The sequence below is a fragment of the Chiloscyllium plagiosum genome, unplaced genomic scaffold (genome assembly GCF_037043375.1).
Source record: "Chiloscyllium plagiosum isolate Xiang-an unplaced genomic scaffold, Cpla_swu_hap1 HiC_scaffold_19, whole genome shotgun sequence".
Classification (NCBI taxonomy): Eukaryota; Metazoa; Chordata; class Chondrichthyes; order Orectolobiformes; family Hemiscylliidae; genus Chiloscyllium; species Chiloscyllium plagiosum.
Window position 1 is genome coordinate 46,493,583 of NW_028270157.1, and position 19,390 is coordinate 46,512,972.

Here is a 19,390-nt window from a genome sequence, read left to right on the forward strand (position 1 = left end):
CCAGCGTAATTTGGTATGTAGCGAATAAATCAAAATCAGTTTCTAAAACTTTATTGTTTAGGTTAGAATATCGAGATCTGATTTTTGTTTTAACTACCAAACTCTCTCTTTAAAAGCACTGAGGGTGGCAAGTGCATAGAATGTATTCTGGGTGGTGGACTTCAATGTCCATCACCTTGAGTTGTTAAGTTGCACAACTACTACTTGAGTTGGCCAGGTTCTAAAGGACAAACTGTTAGACTAAGCCTGAAACAAGTGTTGAGGGAAACAACAAGGAAAAATCTATTTGACCTCCTCTTCCCCAAACTATCTGTCACAAATGTGTCCTTTTATGATTATATCAATAGGGGTTACCAGCGCAACATCCCTGTGGAAACAATCCCATTTTCACATTGATTATATCCTCCATGTAATATGGCACTACCACTATGTTAAATGGTATAGATTTCAAACAGATCTAGCATCTCTACACTGGGCACCTACAAGGTGCTGTGGTCAGCAGCAGCAAAATTGTTCAGTTGCAGTCTGTAACCCTAATGGAGGAGCATATAGAGTCATAGAGCTGTACAGCACAAGAACAGACCCTTCAGTCCAACCCGTCCATGCCAATCAGATATTCCAACCCAATCTAGTCTCACCTGCCAGCACCTGGCCCATATCCCTCCAAACCCTTCCTATTCATATATCCATCCAGATGCCTTTTAAATGTTGTAATTGTACCACCTCTACTTCCTCTGGCAGCCCATTCCACACAAGCACCACCCTCTGCGTGAAAAGGTTGCCCATTAGGTCTCTCTTATATTTTCCCCCCTCACCCTAAACCTATGCCCTGTAGTTCTGGACTCCCCCCACCGCAGAGAAAGGACCTTGTCTATTTATCCTATCCATGCTGCTCATGATTTTGTACACCTCTATAAGATCACCCTTCAGCCTCTGATGTTCCAGGGAAAACAGCCCTGGCCTATTCATCCTTTCCCTGTAGCTCAAATCCGCCAATCCTGACAACATCCTTGTAAATCTTTTCTGAACCATTTCAAGTTTCACAACATTCTTCCAAGGTAGGAGACCAGAATTGCACGTAATATTCCAAAAGTGGCCTAACCAATGTCCTGTACAGCCACACCCTGACCTTGCAACTCCTGTACTCCATACTCTGACCAATAAAGGAAAACATACCAAACGCCACCTTCATTATGCTATCCACCTGCGACTCTACTTTCAAGGAGCTGTGAACCTGCACTCCAAGGTCTTTGTTTAGCAACACTCCCTAGAACCTTACTATTAAGTGTATAAGTCCTGCTAAGATTTGCTTTCCCAAAATGCAGCACCTCACATTTATCTAAATTAAACTCCATCTGCCACTCCTCAGCCCATTGGCTTATCTGTTCAAGATCCCGTTGTGCTCCGAGATAACCTTCACTGTCCACACACCTCCAATTTTATGATCCATTCTGACATTATTATCAAGCCAAGGAGTCAAAATTGATTCAGTGAATAGTGCAGGAGAGTAAGCACGAAGCGGACCAGGCAAACCTAATAATGAACTGTCAACTTGGCAAAGCTACATCACAGACTGCTTACATGTCAACAGCGGAAGCAGCATACAGTAGAAAATGCTAAGGACTCCTGCAATTAATAGTTCAAATCTAGTTGTATAATCCTGCCACATCGTCGTGAATAGGGATGATCAATTTAACCACTAAAAGAGGTGGAGGTTTTACAGTATCCTCATCAAAGCCTGGCACATCACTGCAAAAGATGAGGCTGAAATATCAGTACTTCTGTCTGTGGATGGTGTATATTGGTATCCTCTTGAGATCCCCAGCATCACAGATACCAGTCTTCAACCAATTGAATTCATTCCATGTGATATCAAAAAGTTGTTGAAGGGACTGAATACTATAAAGGCTATAGATCTTGACAAAATTTTCCGCAATAGTACTGAAACTTTTGGTCCCGAACTTGCTACACCATTAGCCAAGCTGTATAAGTACAGCTACAACACTGCCATTTATGCACTAAATTGACCAGCTATGTCCTGTGTACAAAAAGCTTGATAAAACCAACTTCGGCCATTTACAACCTTGCCATTCTACTCTAGGTGATGGAAGGGTCATTGGTAGTGCTGCCAGATGGCACTTGCTCACAATAAACCTCAGTTTTGATTCTGCAGGGCCACTTAGCTGTTGATCTCACTTTTTAAAAAAAATTAGCTTAATCCAGCCTACTTTTCCAATTAACCTTGTTCAGAGATATTATTATATATCTCTGAGCAGGTGGATTTGAACCAAGTGCTCTTGGTCCAGAAGTAGAGGCACTACCACCATGCCACAAGAGGGTCCTGCTGATTGCATAACAGTTTGGTCTGAACAATCTTCAGCTACTTCATAACTACCTTGCTTCAGTTATAAGGTCAGAAATAGGCTGTTAGTTAACAATTGAACAATATTCTTCATTAGCCACCAGCCAAGATAATGGAAACAATTTATGTGCATATGTGGTGCAACCTGGCCAAAATTCAGACTTACCCTGATACATTGCATGTAACATTCATATCACCCAAAAGCCAATTACCATCTTCAAGAGATTCTAATCACTATCTGTTAATGTACAATGATGATATCTGTTCTAAAGCCTCCCACTATTAATATCCTCAGTTATCATTGACTAGAAATTGAACTGGACCAGCCATGTGAATTCTGTGGCAAATCAGAGGCTAAGAATTCTGAGCTAACTAGCTCACTTTCTGTCGCCCAGTGCCTGAGCCAGCTACAAGGCATATGTCAGGAGTGAGGGGATACTCCACATTTGTCTGGTTGGGTGCATTTCCAACAACATTCAAGAAACTTGATACTATGCATGACAAAGCACATTTGGTTGGTCTTCTGTCTACCACCTTCAAATTTCCTACCCTTTACCACTATCTCACAGTAGCAACAGTGTGTACCATTCATAGGAGATGTGTGGGAAGTTCCCCTCCAAACTATCCCAACTTTGAACTATACCATGAGTCCTTCACATTCACGGAGTTAAAATTCAGGAACTCCTTGGGGCCAAACAGCAGTGAGGGTGTACTTTCCCTCCATTGACTGCAGTAATTGGGAAATCAGCTCCATACCACTGTCCCAAGGACAGTTAGAGATGAGTAATAAATGGTGGCCAGGTCAGCAAAGCCCACATCTCTAGAACAAATATTTAAAGATATGTAGTAACAGGCTTCAGACAATGGAAAGCTGTTGGATGTTTTTGGAGTGAGTACAATGGGGTGCTGCCTGGCAAAGAGAAATATAGAGAATAAAACTTAGAACTTTATTTTGTTGGATGATATAGTAATGCATAAAACTAATTAAGAATGGGACACTATAGATGGAAGCAGGCTGTTCCAGTTGCTAAAAACAAGCCGAAGTTTTTTTTTAACTGGAATCGGTAGTTTCCAGTTAGAGGAAGAAACTGTATCAACTTTGAAGAACAAAGGAGTAAAGGGATATAGATATTAAGACAGTTGTGAATAACAATATTGATTTATGTGGACTGAAGGGGCTTTTTATTTCCTTAGTATTTTTATGTACTTGACTGAAATACATGAGGACTGTAGCCCTTTGCAAAACTTTCTCCAACAATAACTAAATATTGTGGTGATTGCCATGGGTATATTGCAAATCAAAGTAACCAAATTTACTGAATGACGCCTAAATGGAGAAATTACCAACAAAATTTGCTTTTGTAGCTTTTAGTTTCACAATCAGTGGCCTATGCCTAACCAGCTTCATCTACTTCACTAATGATCTTCTCTCCATCATAAGGTCAGCAATGGAAATGCACAACATTCAGCTTCATTCACACCTCCTTAGATACTGACATAATCCAAATTCAGCAAGACCTGGACAACATCCAAGCTTGGCTGAAGAGTGGCAAGTAATATTCACGCCATACAAATGCCCATCTCCAACAAGGGTCAATCTAACCGTTGCCTCTTGACATTCACTGGCATTTCCATCACTGAATCCCCGACTATCAGCATACTCAGGGCTACAGCTGACCAGAAACTGAATTAGACTTGCTATCTAAACAAGAGAGCTACAAGGATAGGTCAAAGGTGAGGAATACTGCAGCATGTAACTCCTTGACTCCTCAGAGTCTACCCACTATCTACAAGGCACGAGTCAGGAGTGTGGTGGAATGTTCCCCACTTGTCTGGAAATATGCATTTCCAATAACACATGAAGTTTTTTGGCATTCAAATTAAGGCAACGCACTTGAATGACACCATATTCATTCTTTTCAACACCAATGCTTAGTAGCAATTGTGTGTGCCATCTACAATATGCATTACAGAAATTCACTGTGGCTTCTCAAACAATACCTTCCAAATCCACAACCACTATCAGATACATAACGGCACCTCCAAATTTCCCTCCAATTCACTTGTCATCTTGACTTTGAAATGTATCACCATTCCTTCAGTGTCTGGTCAAAACTCTGGAATTCACTCCCTAATGGCATTGGAGATCTGTCTACTGTATGGACAGCAGTGGTTCGTGAAGGCAGGTTACCATCACATTAAGGGCAACTAAGGATGGGCGATAAATGTTGGCTCAGCCATTGTTGCTCATGGTGGCACAGTGGCTTAGAGGTTAGCACTGGTACCTCACAGCGCCAGGGACCTGGGTTCGAATCCAGCATTGGGCAACTGTCTCTGTGGCGTTTGCTCTTTCTCCCTATGTCTGCGTGGGTTTCCTCTGGATGTTCCAGTTTCCTCCCACAATCCAAAGATGTGCAAGTTAGGTGAATTAGCCTTGATAAATTGCCCATTGTGTTCAAGGATGTGTAGGTTAGGTGCATTGGTCAGGGGTAAATATAGGTTAATAGGGTAGGGTAATGGGTATAGGTGGATTACGCTTTAGAGGGTTGGTGTGAACTTGTGATTCCACACTGTAGGGATTCTATGATTGCCGCAACAATTAACACATCGCCCAGCTTTTTAGCATCTCTTGCATTATGTGCCATATTTTATCTGCTCATTCTCTATCTGTATACCTTTGCAGACACTTGGTTCTCTTCACAACCTACTTTTTACCTATATGTTTTGTCCTTTCATCCAAATCATTGACATAAACAGTTGAAGCCCCAGCACTGATCCCTGTGGCACTCCATACATTACATCTAGCCATTCTGATTACTTTGTACTAATTGTACTTGAATTTAATTTTACAGATCCTGTCCTGAGTGTCGAATTACATCAAATTTTGTCATTCCAAGTGAATACTGGGTAGAAGACAAGGAAGAAAAACAAAAACTTATCAAGAAATACAAAGAGGCAATGAGGTAATTTTATTCGCCTCTCTAGACTCTACTAACATCTTGCCTCTTCAGTTTATATATTTTCAACATTATGACATTTTTGGGCAAATTTATAATCTTTCTTTACTTCCTCAAAATGGCATTTTGGAGAGTGAAGAAAAACCAGTCCTTATGGAGTTGCAGTTAGAGGGAATTGTGCAATTTTGTTGTTCCTGTTGCTGAAAATTTTAAAGCTAATATTGACATACTTAGCACCCTGGTAGGAATTTCCTCAGTCTGATTTTCAATTTCATCAGCAAGATTGCTTATGGCACCTTAAACCAAAACCTTCTAAGCATCAGATCAGTACATGCAAACATATAAGAACCTATTGTAAAGTAAATGGAAATCAGCCAAAGCAATTAGTACCTGAGAAAAGCATGGAGTAATATTTTGCTTAAGTCACAGTTTATTTTATTGATCTGAAAATTATATTTTGAAGCCATCAAAACTCATGCTTTTAGCAAAGCACATATAAGAAAATGCAATTGTGGAAACTTTACCCATTTTAACGCAGCAAATTTCGTGCAACGCATTGGAATGATGTTTAAAAATATTAAGAGCCAAGTGAAAGAAGCCTTAGTAGGGAGAACAAAAGGAAATTCACTATAATGCACTTCAAATGGTAACTTTCAGTCATGCTGTGCTTAAATTTTCAGTGTAAATTTACAATAATTCAGAGTTAATGAAAATGCAGAAAACTTGAAATCCTACTTCATTTACTGTTGGGGTATAGCTGAGCTAGAGACACATGGTTAACATTGGATATAGTTTGTGAGATTGATGCAGTTCGTTGACCACCATGAAGCAGTGGTGTGAATTTCTTTTGTAGAAAACTCAGTGCATTTTCTTCTTGTGTTGTAAATTAGTGTCTGGGACACTGTAAAAAGTCTGTAATTTCTGAGAAAACATTCTTCAAATATTCTCTTTCTCCTAACAAAGTAAATCAAGTAAAATCATAGAAAAGTTATCTATTTTGCAATATTCATTTTGAGCAGTTTAGTTTCTTGTCACATTTTCCAAGCTTCTATCTGTTGTATTAGACCATTCTATTCATTATTTAATCTCAAATCATGTTACATTCTCGACTAATATAGGCACACACCTATGATTAATATTGCAGTATACATTTGCCTCTGGGTATACATTAAGGAAGTTCTTCCTGAGCTGTGCATACATTTTAAATTAATTGGTTGAAGATCAACATTGATCTGATTTGGGAGTGCGTTATTACTTGGCACTAAACTGGAGGGGAGAGTGGAGCATAGTCACAAATAACTGACAAATACACATTTAAACATTAAACACAAAGAATTATGTGGATGCTGGAAACTGAAGTAAGAATGGGAAATGCTGGGAATAGTTGGTCAGGCAGTATTATGGTGAGAGAGAATCAGACTTTTAAGCTTAAGATCAGTCAACTTGAAATGTTAACTCTTCCTCTTTCCACAGATCTACTAAGTATTTCCTGTCTTTCTTGCACATTTAAATATGTTACGTTATAAATGCTCTTGTTAATAGTTTTCATTATTCGATAATATCTTATATGCAGCAACAAGGCATGTCGATACTTTGATCAGGGGCGTGGCACTTGTCCCTTCGGGAGTAACTGTTTCTACAAACATGCATACCCTGATGGTCGTCTGGAAGAACCACAACCACCAAGGAAACCAGTTGCATCAATGGGGAGATATCGGGTAGGTACATTACCATATATGAAGTAAGGTTTTATGAAGAATGTTACATTTATGCTAATAATTTCATTTAAAAGCTATATTGAATGAGTTAGATTTCCTACAGTGTGGAAACAGGTCATCGGCCCAACAAGTCCACACCGACCCTCTGAAGAGTAACCCACCCAGACCCATTTCCCTCTGGCTAATGCACCAAATACTATGGGGAGTTATGGTGTGATATGATGGAATATAATGAAACAATAATTTTATAACAGAAAAGTTCAGTTCTGATGAAAGGTTATGACCTGAAACATTAGCTGTGTTCACACCCCATAGATTCTACCTGACCTGCTGAGTGATTTTAGCATTTTCTGTTTTCATTTCAAATTTCTAGCATCTGCAATATTTTGATTACATTACATTACAGTGTGGAAACAGGCCCTTCGGCCCAACAAGTCCACGCCGACCCGCCGAAGTGCAACCCACCCATACCCCTACATTTACCCCTTACCTAACACTACGGGCAATTTAGCATGGCCAATTCACCTGACCTGCACATCTTTGGACTGTGGGAGGAAACCGGAGCACCCGGAGGAAACCCACGCAGACACTGGGAGAACGTGCAAACTCCACACAGTCAGTCACCTAAGGCGGGAATTGAACCCGGGTCTCTGGCGCTGTGAGGCAGCAGTGCTAACCACTGTGCCACCGTGCCGCCCAACTTTTTACGTGCTGGTCTTGATGAGGATACACTTCATGTTTTGCATTGTTGTGTTCTAATTAAATGATTTGGGATCAAATTAAGAGTGAGTGGATATTTCCTAATGTCTTCTACTGCAGGTGCATTTTGATACTTCTATATTCCCTCCCTCAGACCATTATGGGTCAACCTACAGCATGTGGACTGCAGAGGCTCAAGAAGCAGCTCATCATCTTCTCATGGGCAATAAATATTAGTCTGGCCAGTGATGCCCACATCGCATGAGTGAATAAAAAAAATTAATTGTTTAGCATTAGTATGTTAGTTTAGTAGAAGTATTGGAAAAAGGATATACAGCTTGTGGACTTTAGTAAAATTTTAATGGAATAATGTCTAGTCAACTTGCTGGAGTTTTTGAAGAGGTGACAGAGTTGATGAGGGTTACACGGAAATGGTAAGAAATTGACTGCCTCTACTTCTGCACTGGCTGTCTGAGTGCTGTTGGACCATGTGGCTGAATACGGAATATACTTGCAAATCAGTTGATCCAGTTTATACCTGAAGCACTTCATTTTTTATGCCACTGTTTTGTCAGTACAACCTGAAGACAAAATTGAAATTGCTTCTTTCCATTGACTCTTCCAGGTGCAATTATCATGTAATCTCTTGTCCTTAAACATGCACGTATTACAAATAAAGATTTCACTTAACTTTGCCTATCCTTGCTAGAAAATAATGTAGAAAGCTAGTGGAATGCTGGCCTTCTCATCAAAAGGGCTGGTGTATAAGGCTGCAAATGTTACGCTACTCCTGTACAAAACTCTACTTAGACCCTATTTAGAGTACTGAGAGTAGATTTGGACACCAGACCTCGGGAAGAATGTTTTGGCCTTAGACCGAGTTCAACGCAGATTCACAAGGATGATACTCAGATTTGAGGGATTATGATGAGTGATTAGACAAATTATACTTTTATCTAGAATTTAGAAGATTAAGAGGTGATCCAGTCAAGGATTCAAGATGTTACAGGGAAAGACTGGGTGGGTAAAGATAACCTATTTCCACTAGTTGAAGATTCTGGAACCAGGGGATATCGTCTAAGAATTAGGGCCAGTCCATTCAGGGGAGATATTAGAAAGCACTTCTAAATTCAAACAGTTTGGGAGGTTTGGAACACTATTCCTCAAATGGCAGTCGATGCTAATTCAATTGTTAAGATTCGTCCATCTCAGATTTAAATTCAATTAAGCAGGGGTATCAAGGGATATGGAGGCAGGCATATGGAGTTCGGCACAGATCAACCATAATCTTACAGAATGATGGAGCAGGCTCAAGGGACTGATTGTCTATTCTTGTTACTGTGTGGTAATATCTGTCTATTTAGGCTGAAAATACTGATCCTCAATACTGATCTGCGTGGATTTCTTTTTTGTTATATTCTTGGGATGTAGATGTTGATGGCTGGCCCTGTATTTATTGCCCAATAGCTAGTTGTTCTTGAAGGTGGTGTTGAATTGCCTTCCTGACTCCAGTCCATTGAGTGTAAGTGCACCCACAATATTTTTAGGAAGGGAGTTCCAAGATTTTCAACCATGTCATTGAGGGAACAATAGCATATTTCTAAGACAGGATGGCATATGGCTGAGAGGGGAACTTAAGGATGATGCTCCTGTGCATGTATTGTCATTATCCTCTTAGTTGGTGGAGATTGCTGTATTCAAAGATGCTGTCAAAGTATCCATGGTAAATTGCTACAGTACATCTTACAGGTGCTACACAGTTGTCACTCTGTATTGCTGGTGGAGGGAGTCAGTTTTTAAAATGGTGGGTGTCATGCCAATAAAGTGGGCTGCCTTTTCCTGGACAGAACTGCACTCATTGAGACAAGTGGAGCATATTCCATCACATCCTGATTATCTCTTGTAGATGGTGAACATGCACTGGGGCAAAAGATGAGTTGCCCACCACAAAACCCCTTGTCTGGTGTTCCTTAATTTTTTTTTCAACTGTGACTGAATTTTGAGGAATGAAAATTGTCACTATGTGAAAACTGAAAGGTCGAGTGTTAGCAGAGAAGACCTATAGGTGAGAGAGACCTATAAGAATGTGGAGAAGTAGGTGGAACTCTTGTCTGCCATTGCTGCCTGCAAGCTTGCGACCCCACCTGGGGTCCCAACTTCCACTTTGGGAAGTTCTGTTGCGACTGCTGACCCATTCTTGTAGTCATGGTATTTATATGGCCAGTCCAGTTCAGTTTGTTGCCACTGGTAATGCCAGACAGTTGGGGAATACAGCAATTGTCTCGAATGTTCGGGACTCTCTAGTCCAAGGTACAGGCAGGTGTTTCTGTTGCCAGCAGCGAAAAATCAGAATGCTATGTTGCTTCCCTGGTGCCAGGATCAAGGATATCTCCAAGAGGGTGCAGAATGTTCTCAAGGAGAAGAGGTGCCAGCAGGAGGTCATTGTACACATTGGAACCAATGACATAGGAAGGGAAAAGGTTGGGATTCTGAAGGGAGATTACAGAGTTAGGCAGGAATTTAAAAAGGAGGTCCTCGAGAGTAGTAAGACCTGGAATACTCCTGGTGCTATGAGTTACTGAGGGCAGGAATAGGAGGATAGAGCAGATGAATGCATGGCTGAGGAGCTGGTGTACGGAAGAAGGATTCACATTTTTGGATCTTTGGAAGCTGATTTGGGGTAGAAATGACCTGTATGAGAAAGATGGATTGCACCTAAATTGGAAGAGAACTAATATACTGGCAGGGAGATTTGCTAGAGCTGCTCGGGAGGTTTTAAACTAGTAAGGTGAAGGGGTGGGACCCAGGGAGATAGTGAGGAAAGATTTCAATCTGAGACTGGTACAGTTGAGAACAAAGGCGAGTCAACCAGTCAGGGCAGGCAGGGACAAAGCAGAGAACAAGGTAGGACTGATTAATTAAACTGCATTTATTTCAATGCAAGAGGCCTAACAGGGAAGGCAGATGAACTCAGGGCATGGTTAAGAACATGGGACTGGGAAATCGTAGCAATTACAGAAACATGGCTCAGGGATGGACAGGACTGGCAGCTTAACGTTCCAGGATACAAATGCTACAGGAAGGATAGAAAGGGAGGAAAGAGATGAGGGGGAGTGGCGTTTTTGATAAGGGACAGCCTTACAGCTGTACTGAGGGAAGATATTCCTAGAAATACATCCAAGGAAGTTATTTGGGTGGAACTAAAAAATAAAAAGGAATGGTCACCTTATTGGGATTGTATTATAGACCCCCTAATAGTCAGAGGGAAATTGAGAAACTAATTCATAGGGAGATCTGTTATCTGTAAGAATAATAGCATGGTTATGGTAGGGGATTTTAACTTTCCAAACATAGACTGGAACTGCCATAGTGTTAAGGGTTTAGATGGAGAGGAATTTAAGTGTGTACAGGAACATTTTCTGATTCAGTATGTGGATGTACCTACTAGAGAAGGTGCAAAACTTGACCTACTGTTGGGAAATAAGGCAGGGCAGGTGACTGATGTGTCACTTTGGGGCCAGCGACCATAATTCTATTAGTTTTAAAATAGTGATGGAAAAGGATAGACCAGATCTAAAAGTTGAAGTTCTAAATTGGAGGAAGGCCAATTTTGACGGTATTAGGCAAGAACTTTTAAACATTGATTGGGCACAGATGTTCGCAGGTAAAGGGACGGCTGTAAAATGGGAAGCCTTCAGAAATGAGATAACAAGAGTCCTGTTCAGGTGAAAGGAAAGGCTGGTAGGTATAGGGAATGCTGGATGACTAAAGAAATTGAGGGTTTTGGTTAAGAAAAAGAAGGAAGCATATGTCAGGTGTAGATAGGATAGATCAAGTGAATCCTTAGAGGATAAAGGCAGTAGAAGTATACTTAAGAGGGAAATCAGGAGGGCAAAAAGGGTACATGAGATAGCTTTGGCAAATAGAGTTAAGGAGAATCCAAAGGGTTTTTACAAATATATTAAGGACAAATGGGTAACTAGGGAGAGAATAGGGCCCTTCAAAGATCAGCAAGGTGGCCTTTGTGTCGAGCTGTAGGAGATGGGGGAGATGCGAGATGCAGGTATTTTGCAGCAGGATTTAGTGTGTAAAAGGATATGGAAGATATAGACTGTAGGGAAATAGATGGTGACATCTTGCAAAATGTCGATATTAAAGAGGAGGAAGTGCTGGATGTCTTGAAACACGTAAAGGTGGATAAATCCCCAGGACCTTATCAGATCTACCCTCGAACTCTGTGGGAAGCTGGGGAAGTAATTGATAGGCTTCTTATTGAGTTATTTGTATCATCGATAGTCACAGGTGAGGTGCCGGAAGACTGGAGGTTTGCTAACTTGGTGCTGCTATTTTAAGAATGTGGTAAGGACAAGTCAGGGAACTATAGACCAGTGAGCCTGACATCGGTGGTGGGCAAGTTGTTGGAGGGAATCCTGAGGGACAGGATGTTAAGTGATAGTAAGATTCTCTCTTTATGAAGATGGTCATTGTCCTGCACTTGTGTGATGTACGTATTACTGGTCACTGGACCACATTCTAGCTTGGGTTGATCACTTATTAGAGTGGAAACAGGCCCTTCAGCCCAACACCGACCCTCCAAAGAGTAACCCACCCAGACCCATTACCCTATCCCACATATACCCCTGACTAATGCACCTAATGCAATGGGACAATTCAGCATAGCCAATTCACTTGACCTGCACATCTTTGGGTTGTGAGAGGAAACCGGAGCACCTGGAGGAAACTCACGCAGGTACTGGGTAGTGTGTGCAAACTCTACACAGACAGTCGCCCGAGACGGGAACTGAACCCCGGCCCTGGCACTGTGAGGCAACGGTGCTAACAACTGAGCCACTGTGCCGCCCCTAATCAGCCTAAGCTGGAATGTTTTCCAGATTTTGCTACAAATGGACATGGACTGATTTAATATCTGACATTATTGTGCGATTGTCAGCAAATATCCAGACTTCAAGCGTGAGAAGAAAGGGAATTATGCCTAAAATAGTGAAGTTACCATCGTCTTACCAGACCAGAGTGATGCTCTCTCATTAGAAAGGGATGACTGGTGATGGTTTAACCTGAAGGTCACAATGCCTTGAGTCGGGAATGAGGTTGAGAAGGAAAATCCTTCATTGTAATCTCAGGTAGTCCAGGAATTGAATCCATGTTATTGGCATCACTTTGCAACACATACCAGCTGTCCAGCAGTAGACTGTTTTTAAAAGCTAACAATTTTATTTGAAGGCCAGTTCAATACTGCTGATATTTTAAAACAATGTTTTAATTTGTTTAATTACATATGTTTTATCACAGAACCAACGGAGGACGCATTTTTGGAATTTCATTGAAGAGAGAGAAAATACTGATTCCTATGAAAATGATGAAATGGTCACCTTTGAACTTGGCGAAGTGTTACTTATGCTTTTGGCAGATGGCCACGACGATGACTTTTCAGATACTGATGATGAGTGGGACTTGTTTCATGATGAAATGGATGTTGATTATTATGAGTTTGACCTATAGCACTCATTGTGGATTCTGGACTGTTGTTCATTGTTTTTTAGACAATAGCTTTTCCTGTGTTGTGGCAGTGCCATATATCTTGGGCAGGCCAGGCATTCAGGTTGCAGTTTCACTTTGGACATTTGTGCAGAGTTCTTGTCGATAGTGCAAAATATAAGTTAAACTAATTTGCTTTTCCCAAGATGATAACTTGGAAGGTAAATATAGCAAGTGGTTCCATGTGGATAAGAGTTGAGTTTAGGTACTTGACCTGAATATAGGTGTCTGTCCTTGGTTATCAAATCAATATGACCACTTGTGTGCATGAAACCAACAAGGGCACCTTGACTCATTTTACAGGTTGTGTTATTGTATACAATGTCCTCCCCACATAATTACATTTATTTTAAAGAGGGCATCATGCAGTCAATGACCTTTTACAAGTCAAAGTGCAAAATAATTATGATTAACATCTGTGGTTTTTTCCCGTCTTTATATTTTTTTAATTTTATATAGTATGCTGATAGAGCTTAGGAGAACCTGACTTAGTGACTGAGTCCTGCTTATGAGGGAGCTGAATTATCCATATGCTGTTAAAATGACTAGACCACTTTATTTTGTTTCAGGAATTATTTCTTTCCTCATATTGTTCGACTCAGTAACTCCCTCTCACTGATTCTCTTCAATAATATTAATACTCCATTTATCCAAAAAATATTTTTAAAATAAACTCACATCAAAAATAAAAGACTGTTAATCAGAATTATTTTCAGTTCAAGTTTGAAAAAGGATCCTACTGTTAAGATTCCCTCTTTAAGTACCCTGTTTGAGAGAAGTTGTTTGTTATGGTCATGTGAAGTGATGACATTTCTAAAAGCAAAAAAAACATGGATATAGCACTATCAGATTCCACAAGAAATGTGAGGTTAACTGTTCCGTATATTATAGGTGTTTTTTTATTTATTAACTATTGGCTGTTCTGACTGACATTTCTCAGTTAGCTTATTTAAATCTTTCATCTAATCTAGATAAAATAATGACACAAAATTATGGGAATTACCAAAGTCTTGTTATTTATCCCATTTTCATATAAATCTCATTTTATATCTTGTGACAAGTTTATCTGACTGATTTCAGTTCAGATTTCATTTGGATTCTTAACATTAAGAAATAGGTGTTCTTGTGATACTGGCTCAATCTGATGTTTGGGAATATTCAGGGTAAATCTTTTGTAAAGTAGTAAATTCATCAGTTGCAGGTTATAAGTGTGTAAATTTATGATTTAGGCAGATTAACTGCCACCATTTTCTTCTTTACAAATGCCCACCTATTAGTTCGATATACTGAGTCATAATGAATGCTGTTCAATTGAGTATACCTATTTCTACAACCTACTATTATAAGAATTTAAACTCCACATGCTTGGTCACTGGCTTCGTGGGTATCTGCGCATTTTGAACTCTGCAGACTGAAAACTGGGATACCTGTTCCTATTCTCCTTTACAGGATATTAGGATTCAATTAAGTTTTAGTGGAAGCATGGGAACCTGAGTATTTGTGGTGTTTCTTGGATATGTGACAATGCATATTGGCCCTGTTTTCCTATTTGTGGAACTGCACGTAACTGCACATGAGGTCTGAATTTGTTGAAGAGGTTTGCTGTTGAGAGCCTAATCATTTTGGCAATGCAAATGAGAGGAAATGTAGATTCTCAATGCTGTTTGAGAGCAGTTGCATATTTTGGGAAATGTAGCTGGAACAATTACTCTTTAAACTGTCATATTACAAGTACAAAACAGCATTTTTCTAAATAAATACCTTTTTGCTCTAAACCATGTTGTAAATGTCCTATGTGTATCTTGGATTAAAAAACTAAGATGGTCAAATACTTAATGAAGGTGATGTATAATGAATATTGTACGTGGAATGATGAGTATACTATCTTAATGAATTGGCCAGAAAATTTGTAATTAAAATTACTGGAGTAATAGTCAAGTAAGCAGTTTACAGATGCACCTTTTATGTCTAATTACCTAGCATTCAAAATTCAACACTCGTCTCAAAAATTGTTGGCTGTTTAGTATGCTGTTTGTCATATACAGTATTGTGTAGCAGCAATGTGTGCTTATTTTGAGTTGTATAAATTTAGAATCTTGTATATTTTTAAATGCTAAGCTTGCACTTATGAATAGGGTTAAGTGTTAGAAGATTTAAATAAAAAAACCGAAAGAACTGCAGATACTGTAAATCAGAAACCTAAATGAAATTGCTGGAAAAACACAGTAGGTCTGGCAGCATCTGTGGAGAGAAATCAGTTAACTTTTTTCCAATCGAGTGGTCCTTCCTCAGAAGCATGTGTGTATAAATGTTAGAACACCTCTTTTACCTGTAGACCATAGATTTAAATCTTAACTGGGCCTGAGCTGAAATCATGGAAGTTTCCACCATCTGACAATTGGAACGGTCCTATATGGAATGCATTTCAAAGGTGCATTATGAGCACAGGTTTAATTGAATATATTCCACTACTTAGTATTGCTGAAATCTAATGAGGACCATTATAACGAATTGTTAATTCAAGAAGAGGAAGTACAAGCATTGGCTCGCTCAAAGCAGTGCTAGACTGAGGTGTGTCTTGCATTCCACAGTCCATATGTTGGGTTTGTTCAGAATATAATGCAAATCCAAAATGGGACTTGATTTTTCTAGAATTAGTTAATACCTTTGACCTGGGATTTCCTCCAAATGTGCTCACTGCTACCCTGTATAATACATACTGACAAATGTCCAAGGAAGGTTGATAACCCATGGGATGCTAACTAGGTTAGTTTGTGCATGTATTTATAATAATTGCATCAGTACCTTCTTAAGGTATAGTTCACTAGGAAGTCTCTTCAGTGAGAAGACTGAAGAATTATTTAACAGCTCTGGGCTCCTACAAATTCAAACTTCAAGCAGTTTCCAGATTGAAACTCTGTTTCTTGATATGTTACCTTGAAGGAGGGGATACAATTATGTTTTCCGTCTCCCCAAATCAAAGAAAACCTGTAGAACTGTTCTGATGAGCAGAGAATTTCTTCACAGTCACTTAGAAAACCGTTCACAATTTTGAAAATTTGTCAGCTTTTTTAATCTCTCCAGCTAAAAGAGTGCTTGGCTGTTGGCAGTCTTTCCTGATAACTGCATCACTCAATTCTGATCTGTGTAAATCTTCTCAGCACTTTGTAATATCCTTTTTGTAGTTTTCACACTGTATTTCAATTGTGGTGTTAACAAGGTTCTATATAACTTATAGAACTTCTCCCTGCTTTTGAGTTCTCCTTCCAAAGAAATACCCTCCAAAAAATGAAGTGGGGTCCTTATTCCCCCGACTAAAAAGAAGTGCATCATTGTACGAATTTAATTTGGTGTTTATTTGACCAATCTGGAAGGAAATATACTTGTCCGTTCTGACTCGAATCATCCCATTCTTCTTGAGTTCTTTCATTAGGACCAATATTTAGTATAGCCTAGTCACATTACAACATTCCTGACACAGCAGTGTGTTCAGCAATTTCAGATCATTCGCTCTGCACCGTTTGTTGTTTCTTTGCTCTTCATAAAGATACTGCATTTTCCCATTTGCATCACCTATAAATACAATGTTGTTTCTTGTCTCATTATTGACTCTCTGCCTCATACCATTTTCTCTTGATATTTGTCCTGGCTTCCATCATATTAGTCATTCCTTTTCTCTCTTTCTGCCCCTCTTCTTTTAAACCTGTTATAATCTTGAATGTCTGTATCAAGATGTAAGGGGTATGGACAAAGTAGATAGGGAGCCACTTTCATTTTGTAGAAAAATTGAAAGCCAGAGGTCACCAATTTAAGGTGGTAGGCCAAAGATGCTGGGGTGATATGAGGGAAAACTTTTAAGCAGAGAGTGGTTGGGATATGAATGCACTGCCTGAATGTGTGGTCAAGGCAAATTCATTCATGGCTCTCGTAAAAGAACTGGTTTATTATCTGCAGAGGAAACATATCTGGGGATATTTAGGGGCAAGTAAGGGAGGCACTGGGTCAATTGGTCTTGTTGTAGCATCTATGATATGATCTCTCCTTTATTTCTATTTATTCACTTCTTCCCTCCATCCATCTGTGCAGATGATAAGTGGATCCAAGTCAAATGCTGAAGAATAAATCTAGACACAATCGATTTCTTGATTGTACATTTGTTGCCATGGGAGTGCAGAGATTGGCTGTTGTCTTAACCCATTACACATTGTTCTTTACAAGCAAAAGGAATATGTACACATTTCATTTCTTTTCCTCTGAAAAGTATGCAGACATCCAATCCTGTTATGACACCATGGCAATGCATACCAATTAGAGTGACTAGCCTGATTTGCATTTAATCATTTGTCTAAGGTCGTTAACTGTTCCTACTACATATGTATATTAACCATAGTTCATTCAATCAAAATGCTCTTTTCATGCTGTATTAGTTGTTTTTTTCTAAAGTTGGTTTGCTTGTGTTTCAATCCTGAGTGCAATATGCTGGGTGCTTCAATTTCACATCTTTTAGCTGAGTTTAAGCTTTAAGAACTACCAAGGTTCCTTCACAGATTGCAGCATTCCAAATTTCTGCTTCCCAGCTACTAGCTAAACCAATAACCCAACAGTCACTTATTAGTCCTCTGTAAAACAATTAAACAAATGAATTAATTAACTAAACTCTTCCTGGACGTCCAGGGATCCTAGCCACTCTCCTCTACATCAAAGACATCTCTGAAATGACTGCCAGACTACTCATCTCTTGGCATCAGGGTAGCCCACTAACACACTAAAACAGCAGCTAATGAACTTGAAAGACCCTATAAAGACGAGCAAAACTAAGTCATTTACAAATTACCTTGCAAGAATTGTAACAAACCACAAAAAGACATGACCCACTGTCACTAGTATCTTTACATACAGATGAGGAAGGGCACCTCTTCGAATGGGACAACACATCCATCCTAGGACAAGCCAAACAGAGACACATGTGAGAATTACCAGAAGTATGGCACTCCAACTGGAACTCTATCAACAAACACATTGACTTGGATCCCATTTACCACCCTTTGGGGAAAAGGAACAGGCAATGACACCACCAACCCAAGGAAACCTAAACACGCAAACAAAAACAGGCCATACAACCAATGCTTTAACAGAAGCTCACTGATGATGTTACCTAGTATGGTGATGAAATGTCTGAAAATGGACCTTCCAGCTTAGCGAGCAAACTTACATCCAGAACCTCATCCTGAGCTACAAATCTTCTCAAAACTCGCAAACATACTAGTAGAAGAGCAGACAGCTGGCCCAAGAAGCCACCTCAGCTGTTCACTGCCTGGACCTGTTAATGGCCAGGCTCAGGGGTTTCTACCTATCCTACACCACATTAGCCAAAGATAAAAAACAGAGGACTAAAGTGCAAACAAAGCCTGCTCTACAACTAATGAAAGAGGGGGATGCACCTCTCAATCTATTTAAACCTGGAATGCTGATTCCTCAAGACCACAGAAAATACAGGCAGCTAGAAAGTTTGTGAGCCATCATTATCATTTATTACGTAGGACATGGCATACAAGAGGGTTGTTTTTTTTTTGGACTGGAGGCCTATGACCAGCAGTGTTCCATGGGATCACTGAGTCCACTTTTGTCTGAAATTTATATAAATCATTTAGATGAGAATATAGAAAACATGGTTAGTAAGTTTGCGGATGACACCAAGATTGGTGGTAGAGTGGACAGTGAAAAAGTTATCTAAGATTACGACGAGATCTTGATCAATTAGATCAATGGGCTGAAGTGTGACAGATGGAGTTTAATTTGGATAACGCAAGATATTACATTTTGGTAACAAACAAAGGCAAAACTTATACAACTAAAAATAGGGCTTTGGGTAGTGTAGTAGAACAAGAGACAGTTATAGAACAAGAAAGGTTATTAAGCTGGAGAGGTTCAGAAGAGATTTACCGGATGTTGTGAGAATGGAGGGTTTGAGTGTAATGGTAGGCTGGGCCTTTTTACTGAAGCATAGGAGGTTGAGAAGCGACCTTATCAAGGGTTATAAAATAATGAGAGAGAGAAAGGTGAATGGCAGGTAGGAGATTTCAAGACTAGGAGGCATA

The 19,390-nt window shown here is 39.7% G+C and overlaps 1 protein-coding gene across 2 annotated transcripts in view; it reads left to right on the top strand.

Moving 5' to 3' along the window:
- mkrn1 (makorin, ring finger protein, 1) overlaps nt 1-13,403 on the top strand; it is a 59,000-nt gene extending 45,597 nt beyond the window's left edge. For both annotated transcript variants that reach the window (XM_043709350.2, XM_043709351.2), the window contains 3 exons: nt 5,215-5,325; nt 6,893-7,037; nt 13,047-13,403. In XM_043709350.2, coding sequence (XP_043565285.1) covers nt 5,215-5,325; nt 6,893-7,037; nt 13,047-13,256 — 466 coding nt within the window. In that variant the 3' untranslated portion in view covers nt 13,257-13,403. The remainder of the gene's footprint in view (nt 1-5,214; nt 5,326-6,892; nt 7,038-13,046) is intronic.
- The last annotated feature ends 5,987 nt before the right edge of the window (nt 13,404-19,390 follow it).